At 37.0% G+C, this 18,932-nt stretch overlaps 1 protein-coding gene across 3 annotated transcripts; it reads right to left on the bottom strand.

Annotated features, from left to right (window-relative positions):
• Positions 1–39: 39 nt before the first annotated feature.
• LOC103466448 (cingulin-like protein 1) lies at positions 40–17,549 on the bottom strand. Of its 3 annotated transcripts, none has more exons than XM_017305550.2 (19): positions 17,302–17,549; positions 13,362–14,235; positions 13,195–13,289; positions 11,251–11,359; positions 11,078–11,173; positions 10,846–10,994; positions 10,502–10,643; positions 10,194–10,406; positions 9,298–9,504; positions 9,091–9,195; positions 8,170–8,322; positions 7,866–8,036; positions 7,505–7,657; positions 5,157–5,246; positions 4,078–4,161; positions 1,977–2,101; positions 757–865; positions 503–666; positions 40–429 (listed from the first exon to the last, which is right to left on the bottom strand). In XM_017305550.2, the coding sequence occupies exons 1-19, from the start codon at positions 17,532–17,534 to the stop codon at positions 351–353; spliced, it is 3,351 nt and encodes a 1,116-aa protein (XP_017161039.1). In that variant the 5' UTR covers positions 17,535–17,549; the 3' UTR covers positions 40–350. The 3 variants fall into 3 exon arrangements, with proteins under 3 accessions (XP_017161039.1, XP_017161038.2, XP_008410231.1); XM_017305549.2 differs by having other exon boundaries at positions 13,195–13,262; XM_008412009.3 differs by having other exon boundaries at positions 13,362–14,232.
• Positions 17,550–18,932: the final 1,383 nt, after the last annotated feature.

Here is an 18,932-nt window from a genome sequence, read left to right as displayed (position 1 = left end):
ACAAAAGAGCAGCACAAACATAAAACATTCAGATTTATTTTAGTTTGCCCTTTCCAAAGGTACATACAAAAGGGTCAATGTTAAAAAAAAAATTGTTTTTTTTGTCTGAGTATTTATCTACTTCAGATTAGACTGATGCCATCTTAACTCACAGTGATTTATAGATAGAAAACAAAGCATAAATCAAAATGCAATGCACATCAATTAGTAAATGCTGTTATAAATATTACCACAAGAGGTCAGCATTGACAAAGCACCATTAGTAGTTAGAAAATGATAATTCACACCTGAGTTGTTAACTGTACTGCAGTAAGAACAAAACGTCTTCATAAAGTCCAGAACTTTTTTTTTTAATCAGAACCGAAATCATCCGTGTCGTTCAGATCTTCCTCCACAAGCTTCATGAAGGGAGGAGACTTCTTCTTACGCCTAGTAAACGACGCAAAAAGTGAAATTATGCGAGTTAAGAGATGATTCAGACATATGACAGCAGGATTGTCACCTCATCTCGTTGCGCAGGGCGTTCAGCTGGCCGTGAAGCTGCTCGTTGGCCTCCATCTGCTCGTCCACTTCCCTCTGCAGCTTCTTTTTACTGTGCTCCAAACGCTCAATCTCCTCCTCCGCCTCATCCATCTGCCTCTTCGCCGTCTTCAGCCGTTGAGTCAGCTGCCAAGTTTAACCAAGTAACATTCTCAGTAGGCCAAGCGGCGGCCATTTTCTTCCCAATGTCTCCCTGAAAGGCTCGGGCTTTCCTACCTGGTCCATCTGGCTCTGCAGGTTGATGTGCTCCTCGTCCGCCTGTATTTTCATCTCCTTCACTTTGCGCTCCAGTTTGCGGTTCACCTGTTGCAGGTTGTTGTTTTCCCTTAGAGGTAAACCGTGAAAAGATCACATTGCTGCTGCAGCCATGGGTGACCAAACCCTCAGCTGATGAGTGATACTGGTGGGACACCAGAGAAAATGATCCGAGGGCTTAGCAGACCAGCAAGCACAGAACCGCGCAGAGCTATTAATGTCCCCTCAGCTTTTCTCATTTTCCTAAATTAAATTCAGAATACATTGATATTTTATCTGACAGTTAAACACAAAGTTGTACAAAATTGTTAAGTGGAATAAAAATAATACGTAATCTTCCTTTTTTTTTTTTTTACAAATAGAAATCTGAAGACTGTAGCAGCAAAAACACAAAATCTTACCAAGTATTTCTGGTCTAGTTTCTCGTGCAAATATCTTATTGCACTTGAAATAAGAAAAACCTAAATTACAAGTAACTTTCCAGCACAATTTAGAAGCAGGGCTGGACAATAAATCAATAAAATTATATTGTGATAGATCAGGATCAGTAGAATATTCAATCATTTCAAAGAACTCTTACCCAGAACCACACAGCATTCTGGGAGATGTAGGCAGAGGGAAGGTTTTATAGTGGCATTTTCTTTTGCTATTATAATAATGATAAAACAATTATGATAAAAAGCTCTGTTGGTTCTTCTTTAAGCTGTGCACAGCATTTATAGCATCACAAGTACAAATACTGCTTTTGAAAAACATTCCTATTGGAAATTGGATTCTTCAGGATGTCACTCAAGTATGATTTATCTCACTAGACTGCAGAAAGAGACTTTATTTAATCATATTTACTGATCGTTACTGATGCTTTCTTGGGAAAAATAACACTGTAGTCAGTTTTTCCCCCCAAACATTAATTAAAATTTAACAATACAGCATTAACTCAGAATTCCTATCATGACAAGAAATTCTTCAAGATAAATAATAAACGATACGATAAATGCCATTTTCCCACTTGTGTTCTACTTTCCAGTAAAATGGGACAAAGTTTGTGTTTTTACGTCTACAGGTTCTTTTGTAGGGCGTTGTGTCTTACAGTTATTTTCCATGGAACCACAGACTGATAAACTCATAATTAGCGTAAATTTCAGAGTGTGATAAATAATATCTGTGCAGAATGTTCTCACCTCTCCTCTCCTTGCAGCCTCTCCTCCAGCTCTTGGATTCGGCTGTTGAGTTTGGAGACGAGTGAATCCTGGTTTGTTCTCTGGGATCCTTCCAGATGACTGAGCCTGCTCTTCAGGTCTTTATTCTGAAAACAGGAACCAACCAGAGAATCTGAAGCTCAGAACCTGCTATCATTTCACGCATTTGTCTCTCCGGGACTGGTGTAGTTTTTGCTTTGATTAATAAAAGATTTAAACCTTGAATTTCAACTTGTAAACGTACATTTTCTCTAAAACTAAGAGAAATAGTTTTTTGCATTATCATCAGACTTGTGTAATACACAATGCTTTAACACAACAATGTTGATAACATTTCCACATACAGTTTGACATTAGCAGAGAATACTTACAATTAACAGATTGTGGATCATCATGTAATGATGAATGTAAACTTAAATTTTTTTTTTAAAGCATGATTATGATCAGGGGTGTCCAAAGTGTGGCCCGGGGGCCAGTTGTGGGTCCTTTAGGTGATTTTATAAGTCAAATATAAAACAATTTATTACCCCCAAAAATGGAAATGGTTAATTTCTTAATGTTATGGATCTTTAGTGATATACAGATTCATAAAAATTATGATTGTTGGGTAAATAAAAATTAAAACAATAATAAAAAACTTTTTTATTTTTAATGTAATGAATTTTGTTGCCTGCCAGTAGTTTAAATTTACCAGCTTTGACTCCCTCAGGGAAAATAGTTTGGACACCACTGGTTTAGAAAATTATTTTTCCAGCTTTAACAGTCTGGCCTCAAATTCTCTTTGACCTTTTGCCAAAAATAATAGTTAGGATGTTTCAGTTCCCTCTAAAACTAATAACTGGATAACTCTTGGAGGTAACAGTTGACCTAGCATCAGCGTTAGCTAGCAGCAAATTAAACTTATAAATTGTTTTGTTTCTCATCTGTTGTTGATTTTTTTATATTCAAAACATTTTGTGTATTTGAGCCTACTTTTGTTAGACCTATTGTTAAATCTGATCCTATGTAATTGATTTAGCTGCCTGGTGAGCTAGGCTAAATTTCCCTACTCATCCTCAGAGCTGATTACCTAGCTAGCTCTAAGGTAGCTAACGAGCTAGCTCTGTCTTTCTTTCTCTCGTTCTTTTTTACCGATCTATCTATCTTTCTATTATAGTCCTTTGGATCCAGCACTGTCAGTGTTAATATTTGAAGCTATTCCAAAGTATTAGCGTTGCCAGCCAGCTGACCTTTCACCCCTCCAACAGGAAATGGAGTCTTCCTGCATAACTGGCTTCACTCCTCACTCACAGTGAAGCAGTGGCTACACCAGGGATCTGCAACCTGTGACTCCACTGATAAAGGTGGTTCTTTGGACCTTCCTTCCACAAGCACTTCTAATAACTTCAGCCAAAAATGATAAAGAACCAATTCATGATTTTTTTTTCAAATATTGATGTGATACCAAATGTCAGGTTTAACAAAACTAGATTTCAATGCACATTTTTGAGGATAAAACCAGGTTTCTCTGTTTTTTTTTAATTGAACTTAAGCAATATTTGCTTACAATTAGACCTTCAATTAATCAAAAAGAAAAATGACAATATGGGCTTTTTACCAACTTGAGATTGTGTTAGATCTGTTGTCTTAAATTACTTTAACATGAGGCTTTTCTTTAACAAAAAAGAAAGAAAGTCAGATTTAGAAGCTTTCTTTTTTTAATTTCCACAAGATCAGCTGTAATAATTTTTAAATTCCTTTCTTTTTCTCTAGATTTTAGACTGTTTTTTAATGTATTGATTTCCACAAATATCACAATTACCTAACTTATTGTTATAAAATTATATGTTTTTCTTTATTTTAAAGACTAAGTAGTATAGTAGTTCTTTAAAAATGGCAGCTAATTCCTTATAGTAGACATTCAGCCAAAGTTATATGCCGAATCCAAGAATTATTGACTTAAAACAAGCTCCCTTATCTTGCTGAAAAGCTTCTTGTAAGTTAGTTTTGTCTTGTTAAGATTTTGAGACATTTTGAGACAAGGTGAGGTCTTGCTGTATGGTAAATCTGATTAATGCTGCAGTGTGACGACTCGATTCAGTACCTGTCTCTCCAGGCTCATCTTGTCACACTCCACATCCTGCCTGGCAGCTCGTTCCTGCAGCAGTTCATTCCTCATCTGATCCATCTGCCACAAACAAACAGAAGAGACATCATTTTTATTTTTCATATACTATGTCCTGCGTTCTGCTCTCTGTCTGAAGATCCTGGAGGAAAATGTGAGGCAGGTTCAAAAGACCAGAAATTTATAAAAAGGCAAACAGTTTTTCACAGAACTTTTTTTTCCGTCTTCTTTAAATAAATATTTTATAATCAGTCTCTTAATCACAATTTCAGCTTGTAAGATTTACTGTTTCAGCAAGCTCTATAAAAAAGTATAATTGTTTTTAATCAAACTATGTTCTACTAGTAATGTTCTAAGTTAAAATAGACACTTTTATTTTGGTGTCACATGCTACTTTGTGTTCCTAAAGTTACAGAAAGTCCCGACAGAATACATCAAAAATGAAAATAAGCAGGTTTGCAATTATGGAAGGAGAGCAGTAATTATTACGTATAGCCACAATATTTAATATAAAACTGTGCCTTCAATGCTGACAGAAAACGCAGTCATTTGTTATTGCAAGACAGGAGACGCCGTAGAGTAAATCTGGTCTGGTTTCAGCAGGAACATCAGACTCGTCACTAATAACATCCAGAGGCCCACTGAAGGGAGTGTGAATAACTTCTCACAGTGGTTAGCTGTTTTTTTTTGTTTTTTTTGCTTTTTACGCTCCACCCCAAAATAGACTTGTGTGTCAATTAGTTTGCAGCATTAGCTCCAAAAACATCATGGCCTACTTTACAGGCAGGCTGAAGATGTGGATCTTTTGCAAAAACATCAGAAATTGTGTCACAATGCCCTGAAGCCCAGCTTAGAGAAAACAGCCACGCCGGTCACGCAAATCAGCAGTTCCCATTGTTTTAGAGGGGAAATCTGAGAACTACATCTGTTTATAATGAAAACAGATGTGGGGCTGGGACTTTGTACTGCAGACAGGCAGCATATTGTAATGCCTAAAAGATAAAATAAGGACATTTATATACATTACCGAGGAGTAAATGTTGAAAAAGTAAACCTGCCTGTTCTTTAGTTTTGTCTAATCGCTCCATCAGGCGATCTGAACCGCTGCGCTCATCGTTAAGATCTTCCTCCAGCCGCCTGGTTCGGTCCTGAGAGAGAAAAAAACATTTTATTTTAAAAAATCCTTCAAAAATTAGGAATCAGATTAGTGAAAGCAGAGACTGAGAAACAGCATAGCAACGGACTAAAATGAGCAGAAACATCGCTATAATATGTATAAAATAAAATCAAAATACACAAAACATATAAAAAACATAATTTTTCTTCCTAAAATACGTACTTCACATACAAAAACTTATATGTAATGGTATTTCTTCATATATGTAAAGAATAAGTAAAAAAAAGGATACAGAAAACATTTATTGACATTATATACTAACAATTTTTATGATTCTTTTGAAATTAATTTCATTATATTGTATGAAATAAACATAAAAGTGGTCCCTTTCAAGAGTAAATAATATAAGCTGTATATGTTGTACAATATATAAATATAAACTGAATGTGATGTAAGGGTTAAATGTTTTTCTATTTTTTTTCATATGTTTCTATCTCTGGAAATGAGAAAATTAGTTCTGCATAACTAGAATTTCTTTGACAAAGTTGAGTATTTTTCAGTTTTTTGGTCAAAATCTGGATAAGCTGCAGGTAATTAAAAATGAAACTGTAAAATAAAACTGTACCCGGATGTCACTTCAGTGTCAATCATGGTGGATGGTTTTCTCTAGTTTGTGGTGCAAATATGTTAGTACACTTGAATTAAAACAAAACTAACTCGCAAATAACTTTTCAGCAAGATACAGAAACTTGTTTCAATTCCTTAATATTGATAAAAAAGCTCCCCTGGCAGATTATTTCACTTATAAAATAGGAAAATAGTATTGCTGTAAATAAAAAAATCTGCCTGTGGTACTAGTTCTGTTTCATCAATATTAAGGAATTACTGACTAAAAAAGCTCCTCTTATCTTGGTGAAAAGTTACTTGTATGTTAGTTTTATCTTATTTCAAGTGTACTAAGATATTTGCACTAGACAAAATACTTAGATTGTGTTTTTACAGTGTTGCTGTAGTTCATTTATGTTTTTGTGTTTTGATTTTGTTTTTGTTTTAAGGTATTTCATGTTGTCGTTTTTGTAATGTTTGTAAAAACATTATTTTATTGTAAACTACGCATTAGAGGCAATAAAAGGCAATAACTACAGACTGCAGCCTCTTCAGACTTTTTTTTTCTTTTGCAGGAAGTGTTTGAGAGGTGAAGGCAGGATGAGGAGGAAGGAGGATCCCTAAAAACACCCGGACAGGTCTGATAACTTTTTACTGTAAACACCAGGCTCCTGAGCTGATACGCAGTGTCAACACTCAAATGTTGTGTTTTGTCATCAGCAGAACAAATAGTGCTGAGTTGCTGCCACTGTTTACCAAAGCTTTGCTTTTGGTGAGGAGGATCGAGTGGAAAAACATTTGGAAATTAAAAAAAAATACGTGTCATTTGAGGTATATTAAAACAGATACAAGTCAAAGCAAATAAATAACTACGTAGTTTAAAACTCACCTGTAAATGACCCGAAAGTGTCCCGCATGCGCAGTAGAGGGCGCAATAGTGTTTTGTCAACCGCCATAAAAAAGTAGTAGAAGAAGAAATGCTCAATGTTTACGGAAGTAAACATGGATGCTAATGTTGGAGCATATCTTACATTTTAAAAGTTGTTGTCCAACCGGAGCCAGGACATTAACAATTTAATCCTCATTATAGTCCGCCATAGTTGTTTTTCTTGCCGCTTACGCGTATCAGGGCGCAGAAGAGTGACGTTTGTCGAGTATCAATGACGTTTACACTCAGGTCACATTTGAAAAGATCAGGTACGTATCGGATTTAGAACCACAAATTCAAGTCGTCTGACCCGCATTTGAAAAAAACCCCAAACTGATCTGTGTTGTTCAAACTGCCATGAAAAGATCAAATACACATGGCATTAAGGCAAGAAAAATAAAAATAAAAAAAATCGGAAATGGGTCGCTTCAGGTTACAGTGTGAACGTAGCCAAAGTTGTAACGTCATATGAGAACTATGTACTGCTTAAAGGCTTTGAAAGGTAACTACGTTAAGTGATCAGTTAAGTAACTAATTACTAGCACCAAGTAGCTTGACTAGACGATGCTACATAATAAAACATAATTTAACGAAGCTTCGAGGCAGATAAATTTTCCTCGAGGAATTTTAATAATTGACGTACTCGAATCATTCGAGGAATTGTTTCAGCCCTAAACTTGATAAACAAGAGTATAATACACTAACACTTTATCTGTATCTGTGCTATCGCCGCTCTTCATTTGTGATAATTATACCTCCATGAGTTTAGCCTGGCGCTCCCGGTCCTCCAACGCGGCTGCATTCTTCTGCTCCAGCTCCTCCACCCGCTGCTCCAGCTGCCGGCCTCTCAGCTGGGCCTCCTGCTGCTCCCTGTGACACCGCCGCAGATCCTCCTCCAGAGGAAGCAGCTGGCCAGAGAACAGAGCAGCAACCAAAGGAGGAAGAATCAAACTTTAATTTCTTTTTGGGTGGGATCAGACAGATAAACTCCATCTGAGTCATTTTTTTAAATCGAAAAACCTGGAACAAGATAAGTTTAATCTCTCCACCCTGCCTTTGACTCATCATCCTGCTGACTAAGACATATTGCAGAATGCTGCACAATGCGTGCCACACCTCTTCCTGCAGTTTTTTGGCTGCCTGTCTGGATTTCTCCAGCTCTGCTCCCTTTTCCTGCAGCTGCCTGCGCAGCTCGGTCAGCTCCCTCTGACTCCTCTCTCTGGCCTCGTCGACCTGGTGCTGAAGCACATCTGTGGACGCCTCGCACTCCTCCATGATGGTGTTCATCTACGCAGCCAGATAAGCACAACACTCACTTCAGTTTAAGAATATTTGGACTTTCGTAAGCTCATAAATTATCTGCTGACCTCATGTGACTTCATGCATATTTCCTAAAAGCAGAGAACTTTGTCCCTCTCACCTTTCTCTGCAGCTGCTCCATCGCCCTGTCCTGCATCCTCCTCTCGTCTTCCAGCTCTGCTTTGATTTTCCACAGCTCTTCAACTTGTTTCCTCTCTTCTTTGAGCTTTTCCTTTAAATCCTTGTGCTCATGGTTTAATTTGGTCAGCTTACTCTGAAACAGGAGCAGATGGGATCATAATTTAAAATCTAGATATGATTGATTATCATATTTACTGTCAGATTGCTTTAACTTTTCCATATTTGTCATGTTGCAACCACTAATAATACTGCATTTGTTTGGGATTTTATGTAGTCGGCCGACACATAAAAATATAATGGAGAACATTAATATCTGAAGTTTTAACTCAAGTTGCATCTCATGATATCGATTAATCTATTATTTAGATGACTAATTGACAACAAAAAATATTGGTCAATTTGCATACTTTTAGGCTTTTTTTTTTTACACGATATTAAAAATACATTAAAAGATGCTGATTAAAAAGGATTCAGTTCCTTTTTTAAATAAGATGAAGATAATTAAGATCAGCAGCAAAAATGAGAAACTCAACCATTTCTTTTTCACCTAACATCAACCCAGATTAGGGCTAATCTGTTCACTAATTTTTGGATTAACTGATTAAAAAAATAATAGATAAAGATGCTAAATAAGAAATTTGTTTTACAGAATTTGAACCAAGCGAAGTCAAAATTGTGACTTGAGTGTTTTTTTTGTTTTTTTTTTATCTGGGGATATTTGTTTTGCACAATTTTTGACTTAATTGCTGCTTTGAGTATGTGTTTTTTTTTGAGTCCATATCTTCCATTCAGCAATTAATCGCTTACTAAATTAGTTATTTCAATCATCACGACTAATCCGTTAATCACTTCAGAAGAACTGGAGTAGGAATACTTTTATGAGACATTTTGCTCTTATTACCTGGACATCTTCCAAGCGGGAAAGCAAAGACTGGTTAGACTGACACAGCTCTTCCTCGCTTCTCCTCACGTCCTCCAGCATTTCCTCCACCTGATTCTTTTCCCTCTGTGGGAGGAGGGGAAACAGGAAGTGAGATTAAGATCATCTAGAAACAAAAACAAATGACGAACGTCGCTGGTGTCTGTTTCTGGTTTTTCATCCTCTCACCTCCAGCTGCTTCGTCCTCTGCTCCATCATCCTCTCTGTGGTTTTAAACTCCTGGACGGCCTGATTCAGTTGCTCCACCTTGTTGCTCAGCTCTCGGACTTTTCCTTTCAGGTTGTCTCTCTCCTGGATCAGTTCCTTCAGCTGCACCTTAGCTGCACCTTTCTCCTCCTCCACCAGAGCCACTTCCTGTCCCAAGTAGGCATTGCTCTGAAAGGCAAAATGAAAAAGAAAAAGATTATTATGGACCCCTGCTATAGGATATGCCGGAGTATTAGGACCGTACTAAGAAAAAATATACTATAAAATAAAATTATGAGTACAAAGTCATAATATTACGAGAACAAAGTCATAATTTTACAAGAAAATCATACAAAATTACAGTCTAAATAATATGGGAAAAAAGTTGCAATATTTTGAGAATAATGTCGTAATATTACAAGAACAGAGTTGTACGAAAATAAAGTCAAAATAATACAAAAATAGTCATAATATTTCAATAATGAAGCCATACTATAAGAAGAATAAAGTTGTAATATTCAGAAACAAAATTATAACATTAATAGAATAAAGTCATAAGAGAATAAAGTCGAAATGTTATGAGGATAAAGTTGTAACATTTTGAGAATAAAGTCATAATTTTTTGAGTCATACAAAAATAAGTAAATTACTCAAGAATAAAATCATAACTTTACAAGAATAAAGTCATATGAAAATAAAGTTTAAATAATACAAAAAAAGTCTAAATATCTCAAGAATGAAGTCATAATATCACGAGAATAAAGTTGTAATATTTCAGGAATAAAGTCATACAAAAGTAATGAAAGAAAAAAGAATCCCCCATGTCCCTCAGGGGCCTCCGTACATTACAGTTGTCCCTTAGTGAAAGTTTCTCTCACCTGCTTTGCTTGCTGCAGGTCAACCAGCAGCTTCTCCAGCTCCAGTTCATATTCTTCCTTCAGAGCAGCGATGTACTTATCATGAGTCTCCACCTCCTCTTTGAGCGCCCCCTTCAGGGCACTCAGCTCCATCTCCCGGTGGTGCAGCACCTCCTCCTGCTCCTCTTTCACCTGCAGCATCTCCTGAAAGTCCACACGCAGCTGGCACAAGTCCTGACACACACACACACACACACACACCCGTCATTAAAAAAAGAGGTCAGAGGTCAGCGGAGGAACCAGTTCCTGACTCATGTGGTCTGGCTCACCTGAAGAAGAACCTCTTTCTCCGTATTTATCACGTCGGTCTTCTTGGCGCGGTCCAACTCGTCGTGCATCTCGGAGAGTTGCTGCTGCAGGTCCTTCATCTCCGCTTTAGCTCTTTCTCTTTCCGTCTTCATCTGAGTCAGTCTGAAGAAACGACAAGCAGAGGAAGGGTTTTACTTTCATAAGGTGTGGTCCACCTTTTCAACTTTTCCACATTTTCACGGAACAAAATGTTTAAAAATGTAATAAAATGTTGACATTTTAGGAGAAATTTTTTATTTTTTTTTCACAGTTCAAACTGTTTATTTAAAGCAAACCAAAGCTTTAAACTTTGCTGGATCCTTACTCCTGTTTGGTGGACTGAAGCTCTGCCTCGATTTCCGTCAGTTTCTCTCTCAGTTTGCGAAGCTCCGTCTGACTTTTGTTCAACTCTTCCTGAAGTTTCTTCTTCTCCGTCCTCGCTTTCTCAAAAGCTTTGGCTAAAGTCATTTCATTCTAAAAAAAAAACAAAAAACAGCAAAGCATTAAAGACGACACGTCCACAGAAACTCATGAGGTGACGAACTGTGCTGCTGCACCTTAATCTCAATGCCAAGTTTTTGCTTGAGATGTGCGACTTCTTTCTCCAGAGCTGCCTGTTTCTCCTGCAGCACTTTTATTCCTGTTGCAGACGCCTGCAGAGAAACAAAAATCTAATTCACGCTATGTCACCTCCATAAATCCTGCAGATCCATGTTGGTGAACATCTCACCTTCTCCTCCTCCTCCTCCACACTCTCCGCAGCCTTGGACTTGAGTTCGCTGATGTTGTCGAGCAGCAGTTTGACTTTTCTCTGGGTTGTGGGGTCATCATCTGCGGTCCTGGAAAAACAGGACGCTCAGTTCTGAAGCTCCGCAGTTGCAGGAACTTTTTGTTTAAAAAGATAAAGTTTCAAATTCCCTGCCAGCTTCCAGAGGAGAGCAGGAGTTCTGCTTTAACGTATTTTCCTCCCCTGGTACGAAGCAGGAACTGGTGGATGTTTAATATTTTCCAGAAGAAGCAGTTATTTTATCAGTGAAACCGTCGTCATGCTTTGCATTCCTGGCCACTGGGAGTTTGAGTTCACACAGCTGGAACAGCAGCCAGATTCCTGCAGGAACGTAGCTGTGAAACCACTAACTCATCACCACTAAACGATGCTGGGAAAAAAGTTACCAAAACACATTTTCATAGGGGGGGGAAAAAAAATCTGATTTCTTCACAAGCAAAATGATTAATCTGTGAATCAGCATTAATATTTCTGAACTCTGATATTGAGTTGTTTGGAGTAAATGGTTTGATGTTTCTAATAACAAATTGGTGTTTAAAAATGAAGTTGGAGGAAGAACAGAGGTGTAAAAAACACAAATTTATTATGCCACTTATATAAATGTTTAATTAATAGGCAAAAAAGCAAATAAATAATACACTTTCTGTTTTCATATCTTTTGATACGAAAGATTATTTGGGTCACTGAAAAACCAATTCTGATTTAATTCTCAAAATTATTTTTTTTTAGTGCCTCAACCCTCTTCACATGAAAGCTTCATTTTTACTAGAAAGTATACATTTTTACATGAAGTTTGGGGTCTCAGCTGTTAGTGTCGCCATCTTTAAAACCTCGATTTATGAGCTAAACTTGGGCAAACAGAAGCTTAACCAGTTTGACAACAGAAATTTTGTACAAATTCACAAGAAATAATCCAGAACAGCACATTGTTTCTTTCAACGCCTTTAAAACAAAAACATTGACCTTGAACTTTGGTTACTTTAGAGGCGGCGTTCTGCACCTTGCTAAAGTAATAATAACCACTGAAGTTTCCTTTCTTAAATCTTTCAAGCTTTAATATATTTTACTGGAATTTAATGTCCAACATAAAGAAGTGAATAATTGTAAAATGTAAAAAGTTGAGAAAACTTTTAAAGAGGTACGAATACATTTGCTCTGAACGTTTCGCTGCTTCTGATTTGCTGCTTCAATTACATATACTCCAATAACTTTTAGGCGTATTTTTACTACGCTGTACTTTTTACTTTTACTTCATTTTATTTTGAAGTGTTTCTACTCTTACTTGAGTAAAATTTCTGGATTTTCTGCCCACTGAATGAAAAACGAACACTTTTTAACCAAAAATTCACCAGACACAGACACACCTGCAGTTTTTGTTAAAGTTTTATATTGGAAGAAACTGATTTGGAAACATTTTCTGTTGCCTGAGTTTGTTATTTTTTGTTACTTATATAAATTATTGTAATTTTCATCCTTAAAATACCAACATTCCCACTTAACTTTTAATTTGGTCAGTCTGATGATGTAATTTTTAAATATTAAATGACAGATACTTAAGTAAACTTTTTACCAAATACTTTTTTACTCTTACTTGAGTAATTTCTTGGATGGTTGCTTTTTATTTTTACTTGAGTAAAAACATGTTGAAATACTCTTTCTTGAGTAAAAGTTTTGGGTATTTTATCCACCTCAGAGTTTGTGTCTCAAAGCTGCATGTTCTTACAGAACATTTCTCCAAATGAAATAAAGAGTTGAGGTTTCTTCTAAGCTTGCTGCAGTAATCAATTAATCGTATGAAAAATTAAACTGAGCTCTATAATTTCCACTTTGCACACCTTTTGAATGCAATTCGCCCTCTGGTCTGTGGTGAACCTGCGCTGCACTCACCCATTCTTCAGACACGTGAAGAGTATTTGCTTTGTTGCTTCTTCAGGCGGATCTGCTGAGAGTTCTTGCTGTCCTTTCAGAAGATCAGGAGTAACCTGGTTAGGGAACATACACCCAATAAATACTGACTCCTAAGAGACTACGTAGTTCCCTGACAACCTCGTTACCTGTGCGTCTCTTTCGTCCGGCGGTTTGGACAGCGCTGCCGTCTCTTTCCCTTGCTGTCCCTTGCTCCGCTTGCTCTCCTCGACTCTGTTTGTCCGAGCAGATTCTCCACCGAGGAGGCGCGCCCTGGCTGATCCGGGGGGATAAATCCCAGCTGGGGTTTCTCCTCTGCTGCCCTTAAGGGAAGACGCTCTGCTGGCTGAAGGCGACGAGGAAGAGGAGCTGGAGGTGCGGCTGCTGTCCACGCTGCGGGAGCGCCGGCACGCCTCTTTGTCCAGCCTGCTCCTCGGACCTCGTCCCCTCTGCAGGCTGCTGTTGAACTGGCTTATCAATCTGCCGACAGACATGATGGAGTCGGTGTCCACTGCGTTTGGGGACAGCGGGGTGCAGTGTCCCTCTGAGGAGGATGTGAGGTCATGGTTGAGATCTGCCGGGTCGTCTGTAGGGCCTTCGGCAGGCAGTGGGATCCTGGGTTTGGCGGGCTCAGCAGAAAGCGATGCGTGTCGGGTCTTGGAGAAGCTTTGGTTGGTATTTTCTGGGTCGTATGGCCTCAGGATCTCAGGCTGACCCTGATAATTAAACCCAGAAGAAGAGTTTGGCCTCCGCTGCGTCTCATCCACGGACCTTCTCACCACGCCGGGGTTGTAACCCGCCTGGTGGGTTATGACAGACACGTCCTTGTGGATCTCCTGACCAGAACTGTTCAGAACCACGTAAGGCTGGCCTTTGAATCCCTGAACCTGCACTCTCACTCCAAACAGGTTGTCCTGGCTGCCGGCTGCTGCAGGGCGGTGCTGCAGCATGTAGCCCCTCTGCGTCTGGACCTCCGTGGAGCCGCTGAGTCTGTGAGACTCCATCCCGCCGCTGCCTAACCTGCTGGAATAACGCCGCATGTTAGACGGAGACGGGCATTGCATGGGAGAGCGGTTTGAAAACTGATGCATCAGGCTGGTACAGCGAAGCAAGCTGTTTACAAAACAGAGCCCCGGTGTGCACAGTGGCAGACATGCTCCTCTCCAGCTGCACCCGGCAGAATGAATGTGCACTGAGAGGATAATATTGCTGCGCAATGAAAACAGCCCCCTTCTGTGTGCGCTAATGACAGGGCGACTATTGTACAGGTCCAGATGAACCGGCTGCATGACGACTACGACGGGTGTCGTCACCCACTTCATGGGATAACGCTTCGGGAGTATGTTTGTCTATAAATGCGCCTCTATGAGGCAGAAACACTCGAACAGAGGAGGCGTTGTGCTGCAAACAATATTGGATCGTCTCAAGAGCCTCATTCTGCACAATCCACGGCTAAAGGAAGACCTAAAAGCAGCTTAAGGGAGGAAGATTAAGTGGAAAAACTATGTGAAGATAAATTTCTCCTTGGCAACGAGTCAGAGAAAATCCTAAAATACTCAAGACACATTGCCACATTTATGTAAGTTAAGATAAAATAGGATACGAGTTAATATAAGGTAATATATGTACGTTAAGATTCAATAAGGTATGTTCAGTTAGGCTAAGCTAAGTTAAATTAGTATAAGATAAATTAAGATAATAAAAGATATGTTACATATGTTAATGTTAGATAAGTTAAGATTAGAAAATTTGACTTCAATTATGATAAGATAAGATATGTATAACTTCAATAAGATTAGATAAGTTGAATTAGGATAAGATAAATTAAATCAATATAAGATTTGTATGTTAAGAGTAGATAAGTCAAATTATAAGTTAAGACATATTATGTATAACTTATCTAAGATTAGATAAAGCACGTTAAGATATAAGGTAAGTTAAGATAAGCTAAGTTGAATTAGGATAATATAAATTTAGTTAATAAAAGACATTTATGTTAAGATTATAAAAGTGGAGTTAAGTTAAATTAGGATAAGTTAAGATATGTTATGTAGAACTTTATTGTTCACCAACGTGGAAATTTTCCTTCCAATCACTAATCATAAAATAAAACACATTTATACAATCATAATATGAACAATTTGTGCATAGAATGAAACGTTGCATGCCGTTATTTGATGTTGTCATTATTGCACTGAGAATAAATGACTTCCTGAGCTTTTATTTTTACTGAATTTGGATCAGGTGAAACTAAAACTGAGGAGATCTGGGCAAAAACAGATTTACATGCAAAGAATATTTTTTTTATCTTAAAAGCAAAACATATATATTTTGTGGGACAGTTTTGACTTTATCGCTTTGAATATGTTGTTCTTTCAGTACATGGTCTTTTTTTAAGCTATTTAAAAAAGTTGACCACTAGTTACTTAGGATTTTATTTAGAGATATCAGAGTAAAAGGGGCTAAAAAACAAGGCACACCTTGAGGTGTGCCATTTTCTTATTTGTTTTTCTTAATAATTTTTAACAAAATATAAAATACAAAGTAGTTTATAATCTCACAGTTATAAACTACTTTGTGTTTATCAATGAAACACATTAAACTTTAAGGTTTTGAAGTGATAAAATGGAGCGTGAATACGTTTTGCAGTTGAAATGAGTGGAAAGAGACATAGAGGTGGTGAAACGTCCGTCTGGAGGCATAATAAGGGTTACTGGTGATGAAAGCTAACAGGAAAAACACGCCTCAAAGAAAATGAGCTAAATACACGAGAAATAAAACTCTAAAATCACTGAAAACGGAACAGAGGATTATTTTCCACACAGGAAGTGAAGCATACATCACAGGAAGTGATGTATATTAGCTATATAGAATAGAACTAAATGATAAAAACTATGATGTTGACAAAGCATCGACTTTTTTAGTTAATTTAGTAAAAGTAACAGCAAAAAGCGTCACACAGATTTAAAATAAACATTCATCTACAGTCTCGAGGTAAAATGGTTATTTGCTCCCTTGAGATTTAATGTAAACCTGGAAAACGTTTTGATTTTACATCCGTCATGACACTGTTCAGTTCTCTGCTGATGAAAATAATAATTATCATCTCAAAAACCAAGATGAACAATAAGAAACGGTTGATTGTAAACTCAGGTTTTGTTGCCTGGCTTCACCTTATTTTTGTTATTTCATTGTTTTGTGTTGTTGAGTTTCTCAAAACACGTCTGTGTTGGTAACAAGCGACAAAAGTTTTAAAATCATGCGATGTGAAGCGGGGGGGGGGGGGGGGGGGGGGGATTGGTGTCATTTCATTTTTCTTCAGGATAAATAAAATATGTTTGAACTGAATTGTCAACTTTGAGATGCTTTCAGTGCATAGATTGCGCATTTGATAATAAAGTCATCCAAGTTTCCTTGCTTATGAATAAAGATGAACTGATAAGATTTTTTCACAACACCGGTTTTTGTTTCTTTTGCATCTGACCTGCACATTATGATTTTAACCAGTTCAGTTTTCTCTTTTTCTCCTTTAACTACTTCACCCAAAACACAGAAAACACGGAAAACTTTCACTGACAGAGAATAAACTTTATCTTATTTTTAATAAACTAAAAAACAAATGGTATTAAAATACACATTTGCAGACTTAAAGTGATCAGATTAAGAGAAATACAACAGATTTTGATCTCTGTAAGGTTAACTATACTCATAACATCAGTTTAATAACGAAAAACAGTCTGACCTCTTAAACTAATTTAAAATTAGTGGACTAACAGCAAACAAAGGATCTCTGTAATAACAGTATCATTTAAAGCCTTCAAACTGACATCTTAAAGTAGTTTGGTGACCCACTGGTGAAGAAAATATATATATATTAATTGTAAATTTAAGTCTTTTGGTCACATTATTTTTCTTGTTGGTGGACATTTTGGCAACAGGAGCATGTGAAAGGAAATCATCCATAAGGCGTGTGAGGTTCTGGTTCTGCGCTGTCTAAACTTTCACACTTCAAACTTTAACTTAAACGAGCTGCTGCGTAAAGTAACGGAATAAAACAGCGTGAGATCTTAAAGTCGATCAGAAACTTACCGTGTGTGTGCGTGTGTGTGTCCGGTTTTAGGAGCGGTAGGTCTTCCTCCTCCACCTCCTCCTCCTCGAAGCGATCCGGCTGCTCTGCCTCCGCCCGGACTGGATCCCGGAGTCCCGCTCAGAGAGGCGGTCACTCCGCGCTGCTGCTCATCATATGACCGCTGCTGCTGACGTAAAAACGCCACAGAAACCCGCAGAGTGAGCGGCAGCTGTCCGCATAAGTGCGCTGACATGATGGTGAAAACAGCACTGGAGGTTTGTAATAGTTATATTTTTTAAAAAAGAGGCTTATTTCCGGATTAATATTCAATACTTTTCTTATTATTCTCTTTCTTAGTTAACTTTTTTTTGGCAGTTGTTGTTCTGGATTTCCTCCCAATCATGTTTTCTCCAGATGTTGACATGACTTTTTTCCGTCTTGCTTTATTTTGAAAAACCCAACATCCCTCGTGCATTGTGCTCACATCTACGGAAGAGGATTAGGGCCACTAGGAAAAATAGATTTCTGACTTTAATCTCAGAATTCTGACTTTAATCTCATAATTTTTCTAAGAATTCTGAGATTAAAGTCAGAAGTTGTTTTTTTAGTAGCCCTAATCTTGCTTTCCTGTTACCTTGTGAATTTATTGTTGAATTTTGTTGTTTTACCTACTTAATGTTCCACTGATGAATGATGAGGCTTTATTTGTAACATGGTAAATACAAAAATGTGCATAAAAACAACAATAATGAGGAATAATAATAAGAAATTCATATATAAATTTTCATGTTTCAAATAATAACATATTTTTGCATTATTATTATTACTGTAAACAAGTTTGTTGAAATCACTGTTATTTCTATTAATATTTTATACACTGTAAAACATTTACAGGTGGTTTAACTTGAAAATGAAAGTCCACCTGCTGCCTTAAAAATGCAATTTAAGTCAAAAAGAAAATTGTTTTGGTTTAAACTAAGAAATTAAAGTTCATGAAGTTGATTTAACAACAAGAGACAAGTTGTCCAAACATTCTTTTAAAGTTTATTAATCTTGAATTGTGAGTTTTAGCTTAATGCTGCAATTTATACCAAATAATTATTTCACAAAACTGTCCTCACTGAGTTAAAGAGCCACATTTCTCTATTATTTACTCACAATATTAAGTTAAAATACTTATTTTACTTAAATTCTTGTTTCAAATTGCATGAAGAATATTTCTGATCTGATTATAAATTTTATTAAACATCACAATGAATTAATCTCAAACATTTAGTGTGAACAGGACATTATTCTCAAGTGCAAACCTAAAAACTCAGTTTATTCAACTCTTGGAGGTTTGACTAAATTAATAACAAGTTAACACAACTTACTGCTGTAAGTTTATCTTTCACAAACTCACATTTAGGTTCAAAATCTAAAACTGGATAAATTTATTTGACTTAAAGAGCAGAAGAGAGTAGACAAAACTAAATGTGGCTAAAATGTTTTACAGTGCACAATGAACAGTGCACAATGAAAAGATTATGAAATTATTAGTCATCAACACATCATTTTTTAATATATGAACTGTTATTTCTAATTCGCATCAGTTATTGTTATAGTAAAAGATTCTCCATATATAACGTATTAGCATCACTAATCACTTTAT

Source organism: Poecilia reticulata, chromosome 6, assembly GCF_904066995.2.
Source record: "Poecilia reticulata chromosome 6, P_reticulata-male-v2, whole genome shotgun sequence".
NCBI lineage: Eukaryota > Metazoa > Chordata > Actinopteri > Cyprinodontiformes > Poeciliidae > Poecilia > Poecilia reticulata.
The sequence above is the reverse complement of the archived record's forward strand: the minus strand, read 5'-3'. Positions and strand labels throughout refer to the sequence as shown.